This window comes from Centrocercus urophasianus, unplaced genomic scaffold (genome assembly GCF_019232065.1).
Source record: "Centrocercus urophasianus isolate 14NV4802_14NV808 unplaced genomic scaffold, USGS_Curo_1.0 seq_21, whole genome shotgun sequence".
In the NCBI taxonomy this organism is placed as follows: Eukaryota; Metazoa; Chordata; class Aves; order Galliformes; family Phasianidae; genus Centrocercus; species Centrocercus urophasianus.
Window position 1 is genome coordinate 11,775,196 of NW_024884767.1, and position 22,650 is coordinate 11,797,845.

The 22,650-nt window shown below is 40.0% G+C and overlaps 1 protein-coding gene across 9 annotated transcripts in view; it reads right to left on the bottom strand.

Annotated features, from left to right (window-relative positions):
- The window catches only part of CAST (calpastatin), a 59,246-nt gene that overhangs the window by 31,203 nt on the left and 5,393 nt on the right, over positions 1-22,650 (bottom strand). For 5 of the 9 annotated variants that reach the window (XM_042822855.1, XM_042822860.1, XM_042822858.1 and 2 more), the window contains exons 2-3: positions 21,681-21,743; positions 11,554-11,622 (exon numbers count right to left, since the gene is read on the bottom strand). In XM_042822855.1, coding sequence (XP_042678789.1) covers positions 11,554-11,622; positions 21,681-21,743 — 132 coding nt within the window. Of the gene's footprint in view, positions 1-6,372; positions 6,464-11,553; positions 11,623-21,680; positions 21,744-22,650 lie in introns of those variants that run through there. The other 4 variants (XM_042822854.1, XM_042822859.1, XM_042822861.1 and 1 more) reach the window with 3 other exon arrangements.

Sequence of the window (22,650 nt, forward strand, 5' to 3'; positions counted from 1 at the left end):
CCCATGCCAGCTCTCAAGTTATTAGAAGCTGCAAATTACTGAAACTATACTGCACACAATGCAGCAAAGGCCATCATCAGCTTAAACTGTAACTTTTGAAAATTACACAGAAAAGTATTGGTCAGAAAACAGTCCTTGCTTAGTTCTGAAAACAACTGTAAGGTGCAAGGTAGCAGCCAGCTCACTGAAAATATTTACAGACTGATACACAAACAAACAGATAACAAGAGAATGAATAAATATCAACAGAAAGCATACAAAGTGAATGTAACACTGAATACAATCACATGTGGAAAAAAGCCTGATGAATAGGAAAGAAACTCTGTGGGACACACTAATATTGTCACAATTTTTCACAGAACTTGGAATAATATTCTCTGGAGCACACAGGGAGGTTACTCTGCTACACTTACAAACCTGCATTCCTCCAGCACAAAGGAAGAGCTTCAAAGAAGCCTCTGAAAGCACTCATGAGGCTGCACTCAGGTCAAAGTTTAGATGCAAAACAGGAGAAAACAAAAGCAAGAGAAGACACGAGATATGCAGGCAGCACCGATGGACAGCACTAACAGCAGAAACACAATTTTGCAGTACCACAAGCTGAGATACTACTGCCAAAAACAAACAGAGGGGAACCATGATAAATTCTGTAACTGATAATATAAAATACGGGGATAAATTTCCATCTTTCCAACTTAAGCCACTTCAGGACAAGTCCTAAGACAGTTTTGGCCATCTCACTGCAGCAGAAACAGAAAAGAAATACATCTGAAGACAAATTTGTGATGGAGAAATGAAAAACCGAGCATGAGGACTGTGCAGATTACAGAAGAAGGAAGATGGCAGCTTTTGCCCCCTAATTAAAAAAGAGAAAAAAAATGGGTAAAGAGGAATAATTCCGCTTAATATTGTAACAAAGAATCTCTCAGATCAAAGCTGAGAGATTTTTCTTTGCAGGAGAACAGGCTCTGCACAGCAGCGCTGCCGAGACGAGCCAGGCACTTCCAGCACTGGAGCTTTTGGGCCAGCTCAAGCAAACGTCTGCTTAGTGATACAGCTGCACTCAACGCAGGAAAGAAGGCTAAAGAGCTACCTGAGTACTTTTTAGGGCTTGCACACCTCTCATAGAGAGTTGGCAATACCTCCTAGGCTTAACAATTAAGAAAAAAAGTTATTATTTTATATAATACTTATTATAGTAAGTATTATTATCCTGTATGTCCAACAATGCAGAGAAAAAAACCTGCTGCAACGTAACAGTGATACATAAGCGTCTGAACATGTAACTGTAAGATGGGCTTGGTTATTAATTATAGGTTTGTAACACAAGGCAAAAATTTGGTTTGTCTGATTAAACATGGTTGCTCCTTTAAGCAAATGGTTCTGTTTCTAACAGCGTGTGTGTGAGAAGCAACAAATCCTGCTTGCAGAACCATTGTAAAATAACAGATGATTATTTCACTGCAGTATAAAATGCCATTTGATTTGTTTCAGGTTAGATCTCTCACCTGAATTAGAGCACACTGCAGAAGTCTTTTAGCAGGCAGAAGACAGGTCACAAATAGTATTTATAAGCCATTAGTGCATTTAACAAAACATTTTGTAACAATGCAAGCAAAGCTATATAGATTTAAAACTGGAAAAAATACAGCACTGAAACTGTAAGAATGCATTTTATGTAATAGCTGAATTAAAAATCACAAATTTGAATGCTTCTATGGCATTTCTATCCTAAATAATTTTGGAAGTATCCTATTATTTTTTAACTACTCCTCTTACACAAAAAATAGTTTCACTATAAAGTTGCTCAGAAAAACTTCTTTTTAACAGAAGAAAAAGTGAAAATGAGAACTCAGGCTCTTATTAACACTGTGGAGACTTTATATTAGAAACATAATAACATGATATACCGGAATACGGATTTCTATGTAAGCCTATCAGACAGGCTCTGGTGTGTTTACACAAAACACTCCAACTATACAAGCCATTCTGTTAACTTGATGTGATCAGTTTCTTTTTAGAAGTGATCAGCATGGTTTCCTTCCTAAACAACCTGCACTGGACTGACTTTGTTACATACAACGAAGAGAGTAACTTTTTCACTACTGAAATTTATAATGTACCACGTTAGTGAAAAAGGTTGTACTGCCCGTGACATTTAATGAGAGACAGGAAGATTACAATCCCTAAAGGACAGCTAGTTTTTTTTTTTCTGTAGCCAAATTTCAATTTACAGTGAAATTATTTACTAACATTGTTACTGTGACACCACTAAAGCCATGAAAGCCCTGACATAGCAAAGCTTTCCAACTTGGCTCTTGATGTGACAAAGCATGTTTTAAAGAGATTGGCCTGAACCAAGAATGGAAGAGTTGAGTAGCTCACAAAGCTGTTTCAAGCTTCATGTGCTGCAAAATATACTGAATACCACACAGCACACTGAACAGTCCAGTTTCATAACACAGACTCACACCTCTTGTCTTCTTCTGTTTTGATTAGTTAGAACATTTATGCCACATTAGCACAGGAAAGAAATGTGGCAATACTTAATCCCTGTATTTTATGTACTGGCTAAAGCTCATGGACAATGGTACACAAATTTAAAGCAATAGGTTTCATTTAAACAGTAGTAACCAAGTTTGGTTATTCGAAATTAACTGCTGTCAAGCACAACCTGCGAATAAAATCAGTAATAATGTTATGAAAGTGAAGAACAAGGCTTTGCATCACCTAGAAATTGATCAGACAAATCACCTTTAGCTTAGAGGTGTGCAATTATTTTTTCGAGTATTATTTTAATGTTACAATTAAGGTTCCCGAACAGCTGATACCTCAACAAAAAAGAAACAAACAAAAAAATCCAATACACAACCCAGAGCAGCGAATGTCCAACAACTTTAGGACATTTTTGTACCACCTGACTCTTCCAGAAACTTCCAACATCTCAGTTTCTGGCCACTCACATGCAGGAAGTTAGGGGCACACAGAAAAATTTAGAACCATCCCACAGGTAAGATGTAATATCCCTTTATTTGTTAGTGTCTCCTACTCTGACTGATATTTTTACAGAGCTTTTTCATTTACCTATTTTGGAAGTAGAATAAAATAGTCTGCTAGTCAGCCACAGAAGATGCACAGTATCTAAACATACAATTTGATCTGTGGACAGATAAAATCTGACCTGGAAAGAAAGTGCATACCTACCAAAGGAAAGGAGAGTTCACCTGCTAGCTTCAGGCTCTGCGCATTTGCAGAGAGACCATCTCTTTTATACTGCAGGCTATGTACTCTCTGTCTTACAAATGGAGTTAAAAGCACACACTAAAATCCAGATTACAGTTCTCCATTCAGGCTTTATTACACTGGAAAAGTTTTCCAGTAAAAAGCATTCTACTTTCACACTTAACTTTTCACTGTCAGAAAGTTCCCATGGTTATGCACACCAAAATTACTCCGAGCAGACACATTTTTGAGCATCAGGTAAAACTATTTATTGGGTATAGAGGTCATGAAAAAGTTTTGACATCATTACACTGTTCTAAACTCTCTATTCTTATTTCTTCTTAAAATGTGTTCTTTAGCCATCTGCTTTTGGAAAACTCCACTTTCACTTACAATACGTTCTCCAAGTTGGCATGCACTGGAGTTTTATTTCTATTCAGTCATATTCAAGTATTAGAAGCAGGGTAACAGCACTGTCACCACTCTACTCAGGTTCCCACTGAGCACAACAAATTACTGCATTACATTAGCGTATGTACTCGTCACAGTAACAGAACTCTCTTTTTTCATAGGTAGCTAAAAAACTCTCTTCCCACCTCTAAATTTTTCTATATAGAGGTGCTCACTGGAGAGCTAATAGCTGTAATTATTTTAACTACTGCCATTTCTGTGTATGATTTTAAACAACACAATGTTCTGAAGCTATCTGCAGTAGCATACTGCATGCTGATAAGAAAACACCAGAAAAACAGGGTACGGGGTGCCAACCATGTGCATGCAGCTGCTGAGTTCAGCTAGGTTTTTTCTCCCTTGGTCTTCAGTACAACCAAGGGAGGGCAGGAAAAGAAACTGCAAATTCCAAATGAAGCCAGCAGTCTTTAAGGTAGGGGGGCTTAAAAAGTTAAACCATATAATGTAAAAGAAGACCTCATCATAAAACTAATGCTCTCCAAGGTTTTGAGCTTGGTTATTTTTCTTACAATATCAAACTAAGCAATACACATAATGGTCAGCCAGTGGTCACAAGAACTATTGAGGAATACTGTTCATTATAGACTGGGCTCAGAATAGAAGTATTATTAACAAAGCTCTATGAACTGATACATGCATTGCTGTATCTGACAAAAGTGTCAGATATCGAAACTATGGGAAAATAAGATAGAAGAAACAAAAATCAACACAAAGCATTTTGGTAAATTTTTGTCTTTAAAATATCAATTCACAATAATACTCCATAACTAGGAAGGTAGGAACGAAGAAAGGGAGTTCAATATTAATTCACAATTCTAACTTAAAAAACCCAGATTAATATATTTCTTAATTTCAGGATAGGTTCTTAACTTAGAAACAGCCAAACTTGCTTCAGAATGGTACCATGCATGTTCTAGATGAATGAGCGTATTAACCTCCAGTTGAAAAATATAAGATGTCCTTCTCTGTGAGGTCCTGTCATACCTCACAGAGGTTCTGCTCTAAGGATTACAACTTTCAGCACTTCAAGACATAAAGGCAGGAAGACAGATTACTTTTTGTACTGTCATTATGGCTTCTGAGCTCCTGAGGAGTGAGTTCACAAGGCCACAAACCTCCCTGCCTTCCTGTTGGGTTCTTCTTTTTGCAGAAGAGAATCTCAACAAAGTTTCCCAAATGTTTGTGAATCCATGTTCTAGCTCAGGAAAACAAGAGCAAAAATGAATACAATGACACACAGCGGGCTAACTCACACACAAAGGAAGTTCCTTCGCTTTCTGGAGACAGAGGTTTCACTGTGACTCTTCTCTACGCCCATTTCCCATCCTCCAAGATCCACCAACTTTAACGCAACACAGCTTTGCCTAGATTTGAAACTGGGAGTGTCCACCCAAAGACTAAAATTATAGGAGCAATGTTGTGAGACAACATTGGCTGATCCGTGACAACACTGGGACTCATCCATGGAACAAGCCATTCTGGAAGTCCAAGATCAGGAACAGATTTTTCTGCTAGATCTGCATGCCTTGCATGCTTAACCACTCCCTTAAAAACAGAAAAATAAAGCAACATATTATATTACAGGCTGTCAGTAAGAAGTACTTAATTTAAAAAAAAAAACAACCAACCAGCAGGTTTTATGTTGAAGCAACTACTTTTATAAAGTTTCTCTCACTCATTCACCACTAGCTGGCCATTACAAATATTATCTAGTTTGACTATTATAATCAAAATCATAGCCTTGGAGATGAATCAAACAGTCAGCACAAGTCTCCGCAACATTCAAGAACCGTGTGTTATTTAACATACCGTTTTCATTTTCTCCAAAGGAAAAAAAAAAAAAAAGTGAGGGAAAACACTGGTAACCCTACTTCTCCTAAGAACTTACATACTGTTTTCAGATGAAACAGAGAATACCAATGGTTACGGATCAGCAGTTTTATTTTACAGTAGCATATAATAAGCAAATCCAACCTAATTTCTACTACTATAGAAACAGCAATAATACACAATTTAATAAAAGGCTTTTTTTTTCTCCATACGGTTGTACGTATCTGAAAGTTTAGCATCACTTATGTATGAAGTACAATAAACACTCGTTTGTTTACAAAAATAGTACTGACACCTAAACAGACTTAAACCAACAAGTAGTTCTTGCAGGTCACTCCACTCTGACTACGCAATGCTCTGTGCCATGGGTATATTAAGCTCTGCAATTATGAGTTTTTGATGCAAGGACAGCATAGGCTGAAAAAATGGGAGAAGGAAGGGGGACAGGGGAAAAGAGGGAGGAAGGAGAAGAAAAGGAAAGAAAACATCAGTACAGTAATACAGAACAACTCAAACACTACTTAAATAGTCAGCTCTTCCTCATGCCTCCCACATTCAAGATTCTGCTATGTCATGTAAACAATTTCTTGTGTTACACAAGTAACATGCATTCTTACCGAGCTGGAAACTGAAAAGATCATTGACAACAGGTTAAAATAATTTTAAAGGCAATTCACTACACACAGCTCTTAAAAGCTGCAGATGAGAAACCCCAAAAGCAGCAGCTAGTTTTAGTTCAGCCCACAAAAATCCCAAAGAAAGGGAAAAAACAAGAAGTACAACAAAAATGTGACTGAGTGCAAAGCAGAGGTAATATGAAAGAAAACCCAGCAAGAACAGCTAGCTTACATGTTACAGGCAGGCCTTCTGCTTCCAGCAATAACGCCCTGGCGAGGCTGTCACTCTCACCAGCACCCTGCAGGTTGTGGTTTCAGTTTTCACAGCACCAGCTCCCCTGCCGTCCCGCGACTGCTGGCACCACCCACCTCTGCCAGCACCCGTGTCCGTCTGTCTGCATGCAGGGAGGGGAGCCCAGGCACGCCACGGCGGGCCTACACCACATTGCTGCGGGAGTAGAACTGCGCACTCCACACTGCGATGCGACGGGACGTGCCCCTGCCCACCTTCGGCTGATGAAAGCCCCAGCGTGGTGGAACCCATTCCCCTACCAGGCAGCACAAACAGACACAGGCCACCTATCTGCCTACCTCGCTTTACGCCCAGGTTCCCAAAAGGAGCTTACAACTGCTGAGCTTGCTGTGCTGGTGCTGAGGAAAGGAACCCACTCACTTGCCCTAAGCAGAATTAACGTTTAGTGTATTCTCTTCTCCAGGCCAAACTAGCTCAGCTCCCTTAGCCTTTCTTCACACAAGAGCTGCTCCAGCCCTCTGAGTATCTTCGTGGTCTCCTCTGGACCCATTCCACAGTTCCAGTATTTTATGTATCAGGAGAAATGAAATGGCTGGGCCATTAAGATTAAGACTATTTTAATCACAGCAAATCCAAATAACTTACATTAATTTAGAAGGTAGAAGAATTAATTTAGAAGTTAAAAGTTTCAGTTATTTCTGAAATACCAAATATGACTCATGCTTTATTGCTTTTTTTTTTCCTTCAGAATCAAATTCTGAACACATGTAATCTGGGAGTATTTCGGTTTGTTTACTTGCTTGTGTGTTTTTAAAGAAAAAGTTCCAATAAGACTAAAGAATACTTCAATCATTTTTCAGAATAATCTCTCTGCCCTTTACCTAAGGGAACAATAAACAAAAGTCATCCCAAGAAGGAAAGTAGAAACAGAGTACCCAAGGATCACACAGAGTGCTTAAGAAAATACTCTTCTGAGTGAAGTACAGAATCCTTTTTCTTAAATGATTACAGTACATTGATTTATATCCTTGCAGAACATTACAATTCATACTTTTTGCAGTACTCTTGAGAGCAGTTTGTTTCTACAGCACTACTTTTCAAATAGCTTCCAGTAACCAAAGCCTCCTCCTAGCATTACATGAAGTCAGTTCTTCTACACATTTTCCATATTCCTACAATTTACATTTTTTGTACTGTGGTCCATTTTTAGCACGTCTCTGCTACCAAGAAAACCAGCACTGACCTCCACACTGACACAGTTCTGATCCTTCTAAAATACAGGGTAACTCAGTGGCAGTAAATCTAAGAGCAGCCTGCAGGAAACACCCCACAACCTTGTTACAAAGCGCCTACAAAGGATCTGTGCACCCATGTGCTCTAAGGAAGAACATGAAACAAAAGTTTTCATTTAAATGTTTCTGGCAGTAAATCCCAAATGGCAAACAAAACCGCTGCTCACTTTACTGGTAACACTGGAATAGACGTACGCATTTCTGTGGACGCATCAAATCAGTACTGCAACTTCCTCTATTTAGAAATGGCTTCCTTCACAATAGTGTGCTGGCATAAAATTCACAAAAATCAGAATATAGTGACAAGTACAGTACATAGCACAAAATAAATAAATAAAATAATTAATTGAAAAAAATAAATCCAAAAAATATACTGAGGGCAGGAATCAATTTTCATTATAATCTTCGTATTTAGACTTGAGAGAATTTCCAGTCTAATGCTGAAATAGTAGGGTCTTCCTCTGAAAAACTTCCTCTGAAAACATTCAGTATCACTCAAGTCTGAAATAAAAGTAACTCTTGCTGAATTTCCAGTGTTGTTGAATTCACCCAGCACCCAGCTTCAATAAACTGTCCATGGAAGTAACATGGACAATAATGCTCATTTCATTGAACTACAGAGCCTAAGAACAAAATAAAAACTAATAATAATAATTCAGTGGGTTCACTAAGATTATCACCAAAATCTTTTACATAAAAAAACATTAAAATCCATTTGATATCATCACATAACATCACAAAGATCCAAGAAAACCGGCTGAATCCAGCTGTAGTCAAATATTAGTGTCTTCTATTAATAGGTATGATTGAACACTGCACAATGAATTGGTATTCCTTTTGGCTAAGGAAATGGTAAAAAACCAACAACAGTGTAAAAGACCATAAAAGAAAATACACCAATGCGGGCACATCACCTCCAGTTCAGGAGGGAGGTTAGTTCAGTTTTAATTCTTCTTTTCTGCCTATTAATAATACTGGCATGATCTCCTGGTTTGCAGTTAAGAAATACAGGAAAAAGACTGCTCAACAGCAAACAATAACTGATCATAACTCTTCCTGAGTTTCTTTTTTCCTCCATTTACCTGATATGGTTCTGTAAAAGGTGTGTGCTTGCTGAAGATACTCTTGCACAACATAGCAGCCAAACAAAACTTTACACCAAAATCAAGATAAAGGCTTGTGATACTTTGTTCTAGAAAAAAATAGCATCAGTAAGAAATCAGAATATTTACTGAATATTGAATGAATAAATTATTCATCTAGACTTGAGTTTTACAGAAAATGGACATGTTAAACTTGCTGCTTCATCTTCCTGAATGCCCTTCACACAGAGAACGCAAAAGCTATGCAGATGCAAAAGAAAGGAGAGTGAAGAGGCAGCCATTTCTACCTTCTACCACTGGAAGGCACAGGCAACCAAGTATAAAGCCTGTCTAAGAAGACACTGAGCAGGCAGATGCAGCTGAGTAATATCAGCAGCAGTGATGGGAACTTAGGAGTGGAAGAATAAAGAGCACAGGCACAGGAATGACAGCTCAGACAGTGCAGCGAAAATGAAGCCAGACTAACAGTGATTCTTAGGCGTGTTCACATTACAAGGTAGAGCCACAGGGAAATTAAACTACCCACATATTATCCAGGCATTAAACAATGAGAAGTTGACGTCACGCACACGCTCCTGTGTCTTTAAACTCAGAAACACAGACAACCCTAGCTGAACACAACCAGTAGTTACTCCTGCTTACTGACAGTCGGATAAGAAATCAGGCCATAACAGAGAGACCAAAAAAACACTCCAGCTATTCAGTTTACAGAAAGTAATTCTACCAGAGGATCACAGTAGATTAAAAGACTGAACAGCTGCAGCAGCTCTCACTCACTCTCATCCCCTTCCCCACCTCCCTGCCAAATTCATCTCGGATAAAGTACATTAATGAAAAGGATTAATGACCAACAAAATGATTAAGGAATTCCAGGAGATTTCATACTCTGAACACATTTAAGCTACAACATGGGGAAAAAAGAAAGAAAGAAACAGGAGTTATCAAAACATGCTGGAACACTTCTGATTGCATTAAAAGCTTTGATGTAGTTTTTGCAGCAAAAGAGATAAGAGAAAAGGCTGCCTTTGCCTTCTAAAGGAATACTTCCTTCTCTGTAAAATTCACATATGCATTAAAATCAATCTTTTAAAAAGAAATACAGAAAAGAATACAGCTTGCCAAATAACTTTATAAAGAAGTAAAAGTTGCACAATCTACATGAACAGAACAATTAATCAGTTTTGCTCTAATTCAAACAGTACTGTAGAATTGCAGGAAACTGCAAAAATTAAAATATACATTTAAAAGAAAGTTTGGTCCAACTGAAGAAAGATAATGACAACCAGCAGGAAGTAAAATGGCTAAACTTAAAATGGCTTTTCATTAAGAGGTAATTATGGAAGCAGGAGGCAAATACTTTTACAGGACATCATCCTCACAGATAAATATTTTGTAATGTCACAGAACTGAGGATGCATGCATGCACTAAGGAAAATACATAGACTGGGTTGTCAGAAACCAGAATGATGATGCCTGGAAATTCTGTTTTGTCACATTATTTTTACTGCATTATTTTCCAGTTCTTATTCTCAGTAGGATCACAGGCATTGTATGTTACACACTTAAAGTGAAAAATATGCTTACAATAGAAATAAAAAGGAATAACAGAACAATAGAGTGAAAGGGACCTCAAGGATCATCTAGCTCCAACTAGGACAGGGCTATGGGCAGGGCTGCCCCCTACCAGCTCAGCTGCCCAGGGCCCCATCCAACCTGGCCTTGAGTGCCTCCAAGGATGGGGCACCACAGCTTCTGTGCCAAGGCCCAACTGCCCTGAGTAAAGAATTTCATTACTTCTAATCTAAATTACCCCTCTTTTGGTTTAAAACCATCCCTCCATGTCCCATCACTATGCCCCCTGAGGAAGAGTCCCTGCCTAACTCTCCTGTAGGTCCCTCTTGAAGCCTTCTCCTGTCTAGGCTGCTCAATACAGGGACTGATCCTATTATGTGATCTACATGTAACCTAAGTTGAGAAAGGCATTGCTAAACTAAGAAGGACAGAAACGCAACAAAAATGATTGTGAAACACAAAAACACTAAAGAAAAGGGATTACAAGGTTTATATATTTGCATTACTCTTTAACGTACAGAAAGAAATAATTGTTTATATAATACTGCAATGTCTTTTGTGAGTATTATTTTACAACAGCATTGACTAAGGAAGTGGAAAATGTCCTTAAAATGCAGAAATATGTGCTGCTGATATTTCAAATGATGGCATATCTGCATTTACAGAACATGCACTTAGCAGCTGACTACACCAACTACAGCCATCAGTTCATGTGTGACCACAATTAAAAGTGTTTTTTTTCATCTTCCTACTTCAATATTTTGAAAGACCAGAGGATGCATAAAAGCCGTGATCACTGCTTCTCTTCATGGAGTACCAACTATACTCCAATATGCGAGTCATCTTTATATCTTTTAAACTAACTTCTTGAACAACTGAACCAAGGAATATAAAAGCAAAGATAGGAATCAGTGTTCTGTTCTGATTCTGCTGAATAAACAGAATTTAAACACACAAGCACTATCTAAGCATGAAAAAAGGACCACAGCCACATACATCAAATGAAGTTGTCTTCCAGTGATTTGCATTCCCCTTCTATTTCAATTTCCTAGCATTTCCAGCAAGACATGAACACCTCTTAGTGATACTAAATGCCAGCAAACATAAATTGTTTTCTATCCCACACTAGGTAACAGAATAACAACATGCTTTCTTCACTTTTCAAAGAAACCATGTCCTTAACTATGCATTACCTTAGCAGCAGACGGTGCTCCACTTGTCTGTGTTTTGGGAGGCTGACTGACATTAGCACTTGCTGACTTCTGCAAAATAAACGAAAGAAACATAATAAACAGAAACAGAAGTTGATGAATAAGAAGTAAAACTGTATATTAAATAAAGTATTTAAAAAATTCTATTCTAAAAAAATCCCTGTAAGAACATTTTTAAAAGGTAAGTAATCCAAGAACATGTTTTCCTATGTAACTTTAATTCACACTGCTTTATTTCAGATGACTTTGCCAGCACTGAAGTTCTCCAGCACTGTTTCACAAAACAAATAAAAGGGCCTGGGGCACCTCCCATATGAGAAAAAGCTGAGAATCCTGGGACTAAAAGGGGATCTGATAAATGATTACAAATATCTAAGGAGAGGTGGGAGGCAAATGGTTGAGGCCAGGCTCTTCTCAGTGGTGTGTAAAGATAAGATAAAGAGCAATGGCCTAAAACTTGAACACAGGAAATTCCATACAAACACGTGAGAGAAATTCTTCACAGTAAGGATGACAGAGCACTGGAACAGGTTGCCCAGAGAGGTTATGGAGTCTCCTATGGAGATATTCTGAACACCTGCCTGTGCAACCTATTGCAGTGAACCTACTTTAGCAGGAGGGTTGAATCAGATGATCTCCTGAGGTCCCTCAATTTCTGCAATTCTGTCCTTCTGACAGATCTATGTTATTTCCTGTGACAGAGTGACTTATTTTAATAAACAGCCAAACCAATAGTAGCCGTATCACAGAATCATAGAATGCTTGCGTTGGAAGGGACCAAGGGATCAAGGATCATCAAGCTCCAATCCCCCTGCCACAGGCAGGGCTGCCGACCTCCACATCTAATACTAGACCAGGTTGCCCAGAGCTCCATCCAAGCTGGCTTTGAACATCTCTGGGAAAAGGGCATCCACAGCCTCTCTGGACAGAACATATAACATGAGCGATTTATGATAAGACTTTAAAATACTAATTGTGTAGTGAGATGGTAGATTATTGCTCTACAGAAATAACTTTAACAAAATGGGAAGTAACAATATATCTCAGGCAGGGAAGTACAGATACAGAACTAAGAGCAAAATGATGGCTTTTCTAGTTAATAAGTAAACTTGCAATTGAAACAAAACAGGACATCCTCTCTGAACCTGCATTCAGCAACTGCTGACACGACATCTAGTGAAGACTAGAAAAAGCAGCCATTAATAACGAACACAGCAAAATATATCAAGTATTTGGAGGCAGAAGATGGATAAGACCAAGTCACTTTCTCTGACAAATGGAAGCTCAAGATCTACAAGATGAAGTGTTTACACTTCAATTACTCTCTACAGCAGAGAAGTCAGTAGAATGATGATGGCTCAGATATCTTAACAGGAAACCTGCATTCAAACTCACAAACACCAGATTTCAAAGGATTGTACAATATCTCCTGCAACAGAATAGCAGTCATAATCTTCTGTTTAAGGTTGTTTCCATGTCACATTCTCACTGCAGTTCAGCTCCAAAACTAGGAAACCATCTCCATAAATAATGCTGAACATTCAACTACTAACATCCAGTCAGAGCCTCAGGAAGAGGACTTTCGTGACTATTTACCAAAGAGTAACATCACAAAAATCTAGCCTAGCAATACAGACTGAAACAAATAAGACAGCCACATCAAAGTGTTCATGATTACTACTCAAAGCAACGACACACAAGCAAGACTTCATAGTGTGTCACAAAAAAAGAAAAGCAATGGTGATTTCCCCCCTTGAAAGAGTTTAAGAACATGGCCACCTCCTCCAGCCACTCCAAACCAGGACACCTCCTGCACAGCCACTGGAGTCTTCTGCAGACCTGTACCACTCAGTACAGTTCTGGCTGCGTGTTGGAGCCCAGCACAGTGCCCAGGGACATCATCTCTCTACCCAGGCAGAGAAATGCTGCTGCCACCTTCCTGTTTGCAGGTTCAGCTAGCAGAAAAGCGAAGCATTTGTCTGAGATTCATGCACACTGGCACTGTCTGTCTTCAGCACCACAGACTGGAACCACCCACCTAGATAGTCTGGACTAGAAATAGTAAGAAATCTGTATTTCAAGTGAAACAAATTCTTGTTCCAACAATTAATCCATGTTTATCAATTAAACAGTATAAGGAAGAAGCGGTGAAGTAACTGAACCAAACATTTCTGTTTCTGGTCTCCTTCAACATCTTCATCAATGACCTGATGATGGGATAGAGAGTGCACCTCAGCAAGTTTGCTGATGATATAAAGCTGGAAGGAGTGGCTGGCAACCAAAAGGCTCTGCTGCCATTCAGCAACACCTGGGCAGCCTGGAGAGTTAGGCAAAGAGGAATGTGATGGAGGAATAACTGCATGCATTCAGTACAGGCTGGGAGGGCTGATCAGCTGGAAGGGATCTCTGCAGAGAAGAACCTGGGCATCCTGGTGGACAGCAGTGCAATGAGCCAGCAGTGTGTGCTGGCCAACAGGTTGAGGGAGGTGATTCTGCCACTCTGTTCCTAGTAAAACCACATTGGAGTACTGTGTCTAGATCTAGACTTGCCGTCTCAAGAAAGACAGAGAACTTCTACAGAGAGTTCAGCAGAGGGCCACAAAGATGCTTATGGTCCTGGAGCATCTCCTGTATGTAGAAAGGATGGGACTGTTTAGCTTAGACGAGCGACCTAAAACAGTAGGTCATTTCTGAGGCTTCTTCTTGACCTGGATATGCAAATTCAAAATGAGCAGCAGGATTCATCATTTTTACATTTCATATTTCAACCTATGGACTCATCCCATGGGCCTCAGGCTGGGGAGGGCCCAAGACACATAGCATCCCAGGGCAGCATGAGGAATCTGTAGTAGGCTTTGAGAAGGTTCAGGGACGGTGTGAGTGTTGGCTACCGCTGCCTACTGGGAGCATGGAAGATAAAATCTGACTTTTCTCACACATACCATGTAGTGGGCACTCTCCTCACCATTCTTCTCTTTTGAGATCAGGGCAGAAGAGATGCCACTTCTCAAGTTCCAGGGGTAGGGATGAGGAATAAGAAAGAACAGCTGATGCAACAGTCAAAACTCAACAGTTTTTTATGATTGCATCTCCTACGGCTCTCTGTAGGGTGTCAGTACACTTTGCCCCTCTCTGCTACTTGCTAGCACCAAGATGGCTCCACAGTAGGCAGCTGCAAGGCGGCTGAGAACCCCCCTTGTCTGGCCCGCTTGGTACACTCTTTCAACCACCTCAGAGCAAGAGCCATAGGCCCCAACTCCCAACTGCCATGTTTTGGTCACCATGGGACACTCAGAATCCTATTGCCATAGCCATATATCCTTATAAACACAGGGACCCCATGTCCAGAACCCCAGTCACTGAGTCACAGCAGCCAGTGGCACCTGGTCTCCCCAGGAAGTACACAGGAAGCTTTCCCTTGGACTGAGGATGGATCAGCCACCTTTCAAGAAGAGGTGGCTGATGGAAAGGGACGATGACATCGAGTCCATGGAGGTGGACCCACCGGACAGTGACAGACATCCCACGGAGGTGGATCCACCTTGGGAGGACAACCTGATGGAAGTGTATCTCCCTCCATCAGGGCATACCAGTCACCACCCTACACTGTCAGGCTGGCCAGGAAGAGATCATGCCCCAAACACCGTTGCAGGGGCACCAGGATCCATCCACCTCCATCCAAACGGCTACCTCAGAGTTGGCACTGATCCTCCCGTCCTGTAAGTTTACCATTAGAGGGGAGAACCCCAGTTCAGGGCCATCCTGCAGGCTTACATAGAGCCTCCAATTCCTGGTAATTTTCCTTTTGACAGCCAAGACTCCTACAAGCCCATCATTCCCATCCCACTCCCTCGTCCCTCCCTACGACCTTTCATCTCTTCTTCACTGAGTCCTGAGGAAGAGGGCAGGGCGGGGACTGTCAGCCTCTGAATTGCTGCAATTGGGCAGCAGGAAGAGTCCAGCAAATTGACCTAATTTCCAGAAACCTCAAACACTTCAGGAATGCGAAGATCATGTAAGTTTATCATCACCCGGAGGAGACCTAACTTCAGGCCATCCTCCGGGCTCACATGGAGCCTTCACATCTTGGCAATTCTTCTTTTGACAGACAAGGCTCCTACAAGTCCTTTCTTCCTGTCCCCTTCCCTCATTCCACTCCAGGGGAAGAGGAGGGATGAAACAAGTGACAGAGATATATTGCATAGAAGTAGACTTCAGTTTGGACAACAAGTACCAAACTTCAGCAGGAAGGTCCAGGCAAGATGTTTCATTTGCACATTTTTTTCCAAGACTGGACAATCAATAATTTACAATAACAATATAAAATAACAATCATATGAAAACCAAAACACAAAATGAACAACTTTACTTTTATAAAAGCAATAACTGTCTCTCCATTTTTTGCAATTTTGTAGTCTGCATATAGATTCCCACATCCCCTCATCTCCCTCCACACAAAGATGTACCCTGTAGTACTGCACACAGTCCTGATTTCTAGCTGGAGGAATAACCACAGAACTGCATAGACCATGCATGGCCCCTTGCCCTGCCTCATCACCATCCGGTATGTCAGAAGACATTTTACATAAAGCCAAAAGGTTGGCTTATGAACTGTCATCCTGGAAAGAAGCTCTGAGGAGAAGGATCTCAGTGTCCCTGTGGGCAACAAGTTGGCTATGAGCCAGCAGTGTACCCTCATGGCACGGAAGGCATGGCCAGTAGGTTGAGGGAGGCGATCCTCCTCCTCTGCTCTGCCCTCGTGAGGCCACATCTGGAGTACTGTGTCCAGTTCTGGGCTCTCCAGATTAAGACAAGGAACTTCTACAGAAAGTCCAGCAGAGGGCCACAAAGATGTTTAAAGGCTTGGAGTATCTTCCATGTGAAAATAGCTGAAAGACATGGAAGTATTTAGCAGCCTGGAAAAGACTGAGGGATATCTTTTCAATGCTTATAATTACCTAATGGTCAGGAGCAAAGTGCATGGTGCCAGACTCTTGTCAGTGGCGCTCAGTGACAGGACAAGGGTCACTGGGCACAAACAGAACACAGGAAGTTCCATATAAACACGAGGAAAGGCTTTTTTACTTTGAAGGTGACACAGCACTGAACAAGATGCCCACAGTGACTGTAGAGTCTTCTCTGGAGACATTCAAAACCTGTCTGGATGTCTTCCTGTGCAATCTACCGTAGAGAACCTGCTTCTGCAGGGAAGTTGGGCTTAATGATCTATAGAGATCATTTCCAAACCCTATGATTTTGTGATTATGTGAATCAGTGGCCCGTACAGAATTGTGTGTGAAGGAATTAAAACTGTGTCTTAAGGATAGTCTACTCTTCAATATTAGAAGTTACTTCAAAATAAAAAGCCAAAACACTGTTTCAAAATAGAATCTTAATTGTTTCATGTTTAATAGAGGGGAGATATAGTGTCTATCACTCTGATATGTAGATCTTCCCACTGAAGAACTGCAGCAATACTGGTATCCAGAAATACTGATTACACGTTCAGAATGGGCTACACGATTTCATTTTTTCATTATAGTTTTGCTCTAAAAACAACTACAGTGCAGTTTCCTTTTATGAAAAAAAAGTCATCACATGAAGAAAGAACACTCAATCGCTGTTCAGGAAATGCTTTTAACAACTCCAAGCAGTGTATCAACCTACAGTTTTCAATCTTGGATTCAACAATCACATGATCAACAAATTTCTTCCTTGAGTAGACAGAGTCTTGAATCATAACAACTCCCAATGAATATAAAAACTTACCTGATATAATTATATCTCAGCAAAGAAAGAAAAGCAGCAAAGAAAAATGGGCAAACAAATCATTACCCTACTGCCCAGTATCACTCCTTCTACAAAGGACTGATCCACGCAATACATTACTTCCCTAATGCCACCCTATGTCCCCCGACAGACAGCGCTGGATTGTGTCAATCTTCTAGGTTCCCTCTGGGATCCACAGACAGAGCCAGACTATCCTGCAGAGCGATCTTTTTCCTCTTACTAAAGATTTAATGAATATAAAAGCCTTATCTAGAGTGTGACTTTTCAAATTAGAATAAAAATATGAGTGCATCTGTAACAGCACATAACTTTTTTTTTAAACCAGCACACTGATCTTTCTATACTGATTGTTCTTTTTCAAGTGCAATGCGTGAAAGCCTAAACTCCTCAAACGTTCCAATGATTTTCATCACCATATTGACTGACTGTGTTTTCCCATTACAAAGAATAAAATTATTATCAGAAAGCTAGTGTACTGTTAAAGCAAAGTTGCATTCCAGGGACTTGAAAGCACTGTATTTGGCATTCCAAGAAGCATTAGGCTTAGGAAAACAAACAAACAAACAACAACATAGTTTAAAATAAGTAACTTGTTATCAAAGCAGGAAGAAATTTTACAAATGCACTCATCAAAGTTACTCATGATCCTCCAAAATTTGAATCAATAACAAGCATCCTCCCACATTTTTACCAGTCATAGTGTCATTACTCAGAATAATGCTCCTGGACTCCAACTAACTCTAATGTTTGTTTTGGATAAGAAATCCAGCATCAGGATTTTAAAATGTCAAATAAATCCTGTTGTTAGAGGAAAGAACAATAGTGTTTTAAAGCCAGTTATTGCCATCATGCTTTCAAAATAAGGAACATTTCCTGTTTAGTAAAGAATAATAAGATAAGGAAGTGACCCATATTCTGCCTACACTGCTTGAAAGCATGACTTGAATTGGCAGTACGTATTCATATGGATCTTATTTCATACCATCTCTGTTAAAATACATCTTTGCCCTAATCTGGAGCTCTAAATTCCTCAAACATATTACTCTGTCTTCCTTTTATAGAATTATAGAATCACAGAATTGTTCAGGTTGGAAAAGACCTTAAAGATCACGAGGTCCTCGTTTTCACATTCAGACACCAGCAACGCAATAACTACATAGTTAGACTGACACAGAAGCTCCCCTTGATATTTCGCTCTATTTCACTCAATGGAAAGATAACAGCTTTTTCCAGATTTTGTGCAGTTAGTAACACCAGCATGAGCTACTTCAAAACAGAGAAGGCATATTTCAAAAAACCTGTCAGACACAACAGCAGTGTTTGCATCAAAACCAGGAATTACACATACGAATATGTACTAAAGCACACTGCAGCCTGCAATGGACAATGTCATACTTATGTACCTTTAAATATACTAGAACTGATTTTTTCAAAAGTTAACTAATCTGAATCATGCCCATCTGAATTTTAATCCAGCACCTCTGTTCCTTCTACAAGCACTGCTGTATTTAATGCATAGACTTCAAAATTGCTCATTGGGTCTCACATCAAAGCACAATTAAAAGAAAAGCTCAATACTGTAAAAAAAGTCTCACTCTGAACCCAGCAGATTTTATCAGACTGCCTAACCCTCTGGAATGCTCCACAGGAGATTAGGGCAGGATCAAGATTTGTGCTTGGATCAGTTCTGCTGAGATTCCCAAATGAGGAGTTGCATTCTTTTGCTAATCCTTCGTCTCCAGGAGCATCGCACTGAAGTGGCATTATCAAACACAGAAAAAGAACATGACTGTGACAAGGCAATTCACTGTAACACTGTATCTACCTTTCTGAGACCAGGCAAAGATTCTGGCAACCAATTTCCCTCTCTCGAACAATAACAAACTGTAGATACAAAAGACAGCAAAACCAGCCATGTAAAAATAGCTCAGATGTACGCTGATGCTCTTTCTCACAGACTCATAGATTAATCTATTTTTCTTTAATTTCTTTAATTTCAAGATGTTTTATAAACTATCATTCACTATGCAGTGAGTTTTCCTCTCCCCCCTTAAAATTATTTATCTAGCATCCAAAATATTCATTAGCAGTAACTCCTTGATTGTATATAAATTCCAAAGTGACCTGAAACTGCTGAAAGGATGCACAAAAGCTTGAAGATGATGTTAAGATGAAAGGTAAAAAAAAACTATGCGAGTTGTCTCTCACATACTAAAACTGCACATAAAAGCTGCCAAAAGACTTAGAAAACTGGGAGGAAAGGAGAAGAAAAGATATTTGCTCTTTCTCACATTTTGCAATGGTATTTTGCAAACATGTTGACTCAGGACCATAACATCTCAAGTTTTCACAGAGTGAGCTGTGAACCTAGAGGCATGGATATGGGAAAACGGCAGCATGTCCTGCAGCATGGCAGGTACACCCCAGCTGCAAATGCATAAAACAGATTAAAACACATGGGCAACCATCAACTCCAACAATGATCATTTATTTTATGCTATTTTCTACCACACACACATCCACAAGCAATGAAAACATTTCAAGGCAAACTTAAGATTCTCAGTGTCTGATCTTCTTCAAAATGTGAATTTAGCAATTTTAAGGTTCTGAAATGCAAGACACAAAGAGATAAGGCATATGACCACTAAACCTGTCTGTGAGTGCTGCTTAATACAACTGTAACACATGCACATGCTATCTTTGGATCATGTGGATAAACAGTTGCCTGTATCTCCTTTCACTTACACATTTTAACACATGAATTTTCCAGCTGCCTCCCTTCTAGCAAACCACTTATTTGTAGCTGTGCAGTATCTTGTACATATTCCATTGGTCATCATTACAGTAACAGATGATGCATGTTCTAACCTAAAGCTGACCACTCCTGGGGCAAGCAGATCACTCAGTCTGCCTTGAAGTCTGAGTAGCACTGTTGAAATGAGGCAAACAGGATCTCAGTGTGAAGGTGTCTTTTCCTTAATACAACACAAAGATTAATGAAGCAAAGGAGATTAACCCTTACAAGAGGAATGTGGCCTTGTAGAGCAGGATCTCACAGACTTATCAAACCATTACAAAATATTTCTCTGTTGTGCTAAATGAAACAGCACTAAGATTTAGTGCACCCTAAGTGCTTCCAAGTTACTACCATTGGCTGCTATGAAGAACCAGGGTTAAAGAAAAATGGGCATAACAAGGCTACACCTTGGTTTTGTTTTCAGAAAACAAACAGCCTCAAGCTAGCATTCTAGAAGAAAGAGAGGTGTGTATCAGAAGCTTTTTGTAAAAGCAAAAGCATCTGGAAAATAAACTTATTAACAGCCTTCTGTTGCCAGTTTGGAACAGTAACTGCACCATCCAAACTACGAACTTCAACTTCCATCAGTCCCACAAAACGGTAAGCATTTCTATGTTTCTTATACAAATAACTGATATTTGAAGGCAACAAGTAGACAAGTAGTAGATGCTTCTGCAAATTCTTCTCTTTGTAAATCTGCTGCTAACATTCCTTGGAAAAGTACTGCTCCCATTTTGCATCAGCTGAGAGGAACGAATGATCACTATTGGCACTTGCATCCTGGCTCAGACAACACTTTCTTCTGCTGCACAAGAGTGACTCACCACAGCACACAACATATCTCTGTGTGACTAACAGAATTTAGGCCTCCTGGGAGAAGTACAAAGTACTGTTCCGAACACAGCCTGCAACCCATACAGTTTCCGACTGTCATCAACAGCCTTTATGATCAGACTATAAAACCGCCTGCTGTATTCTCAACATTATAGCCCAGTATGACCTCCTGATCAGGAAAGCTTCATTCCTGACAAAGCCGTATCTTCAAAAAGTAATATTTATTGAAAATACAGCACTGACCACACATATGCAAATGTGCCAAGATGAGGCTCAGATGTGAAAAATCCATGCCTGAATATTCCCATTTGGAAGAAAATCCAGAGTACAAGCAAGACAGGAACATGACAGAACACTCCACTTTATCCCCGCTTCCCGACAATCAAAAAGCCAGTACCATCAGATGTGTATCAAAGTGTACCCGCACTGCAGAGCACACAAATTCACTGAGATAATTTCTACTGATACTAAATGGAAGAACTTCTGAAAGCAGAAGAAAGAAAACATCAGGTGGCTCTGCAGCTTATGAAAAAACTGCACACACCTGCAATAAATTGTAATTTATTGCAAAAAACGTAATCAGTTTTATCTGAAAATTACCAGTTTGCAATCAAAAGACAAAAATTTATATCAGAGGTAATTAATTACCGAGTTTTTCTTGTTAATACATTTGCATTATTGAATTTACCTCCGTTGCTTCTTTTTTCTCTCCTGATTTGGAAGCAGTTCCACTTGCCTTCTTGTCGCCCTGCTACAAGTAAAGAAAAGAGATGTATAAATATTAAGATCTTGAATTATACCTTCCATGCTGAGAAAGTCTCAAATATCTTAATGCATGTATAATGCACCTATCACTCTCCACAATACAAGACAATAGAACAGTACATCTCCCTTCTCATTAATGGACAAAATTTCTAAATCACAGAATGACTTGGGTTGGAAGGGACCTTAAAAATCAAATAGTTCCAACACTTCTGCTGTGGGCAGAGTTGCTATCCACTAGATCAGGATGCCCAGGCCCCCATCCAACATGGTTTTGAATGCCTGTAGACATGGGGCATCTACGGCTTCTCTGGAAAGCCTGGGCCAGTGCCTCACCAAGAATTCTCTCCTAATAGCTAATCTAAATCTCCCCTCTTCTACTTTAAAACCTTTTCCCCTTATCCTGTCATTATGACACCATGTAAAAAGTCTGTACCCTTGCTGTTTATAAGCTCCCTTTAAGCACTGGGATGCCACAGTGACTTCTCAGAGCCTTCTGTACTCCATCCCTCCGCTGATCTTCGTGGCCTTCTCTGAATCTGTTCCAACAGCTCAAAAACTTCTGCTGAGGCCCCAAAGTCTGGATGCATCAATGCAAGTATGGCCTCATGAGGGTAGAGCAGAGGGAGATAATCACCTCCTTTGCCCTGCTGCCCGCTCCTCTTTTAATTCAACCCATTATACCGTTGGCCTTCCAAGCTGCAAATGCACACTGCTGGATCATGCACAGTTCTTTGTCTACCAGAAACCCCAAGTCCTCAGTAGGGCTGCTCTCAAGGAGTTCTTCTCCCGGTCTGTATGGGATTGCCCCAAACCATGTGCAACACCTTACACTTACCCTTGTTGAACCTCATCATGTAGAATCACTTTTCAAGATTGTCCAAGTCCCGTTGGAT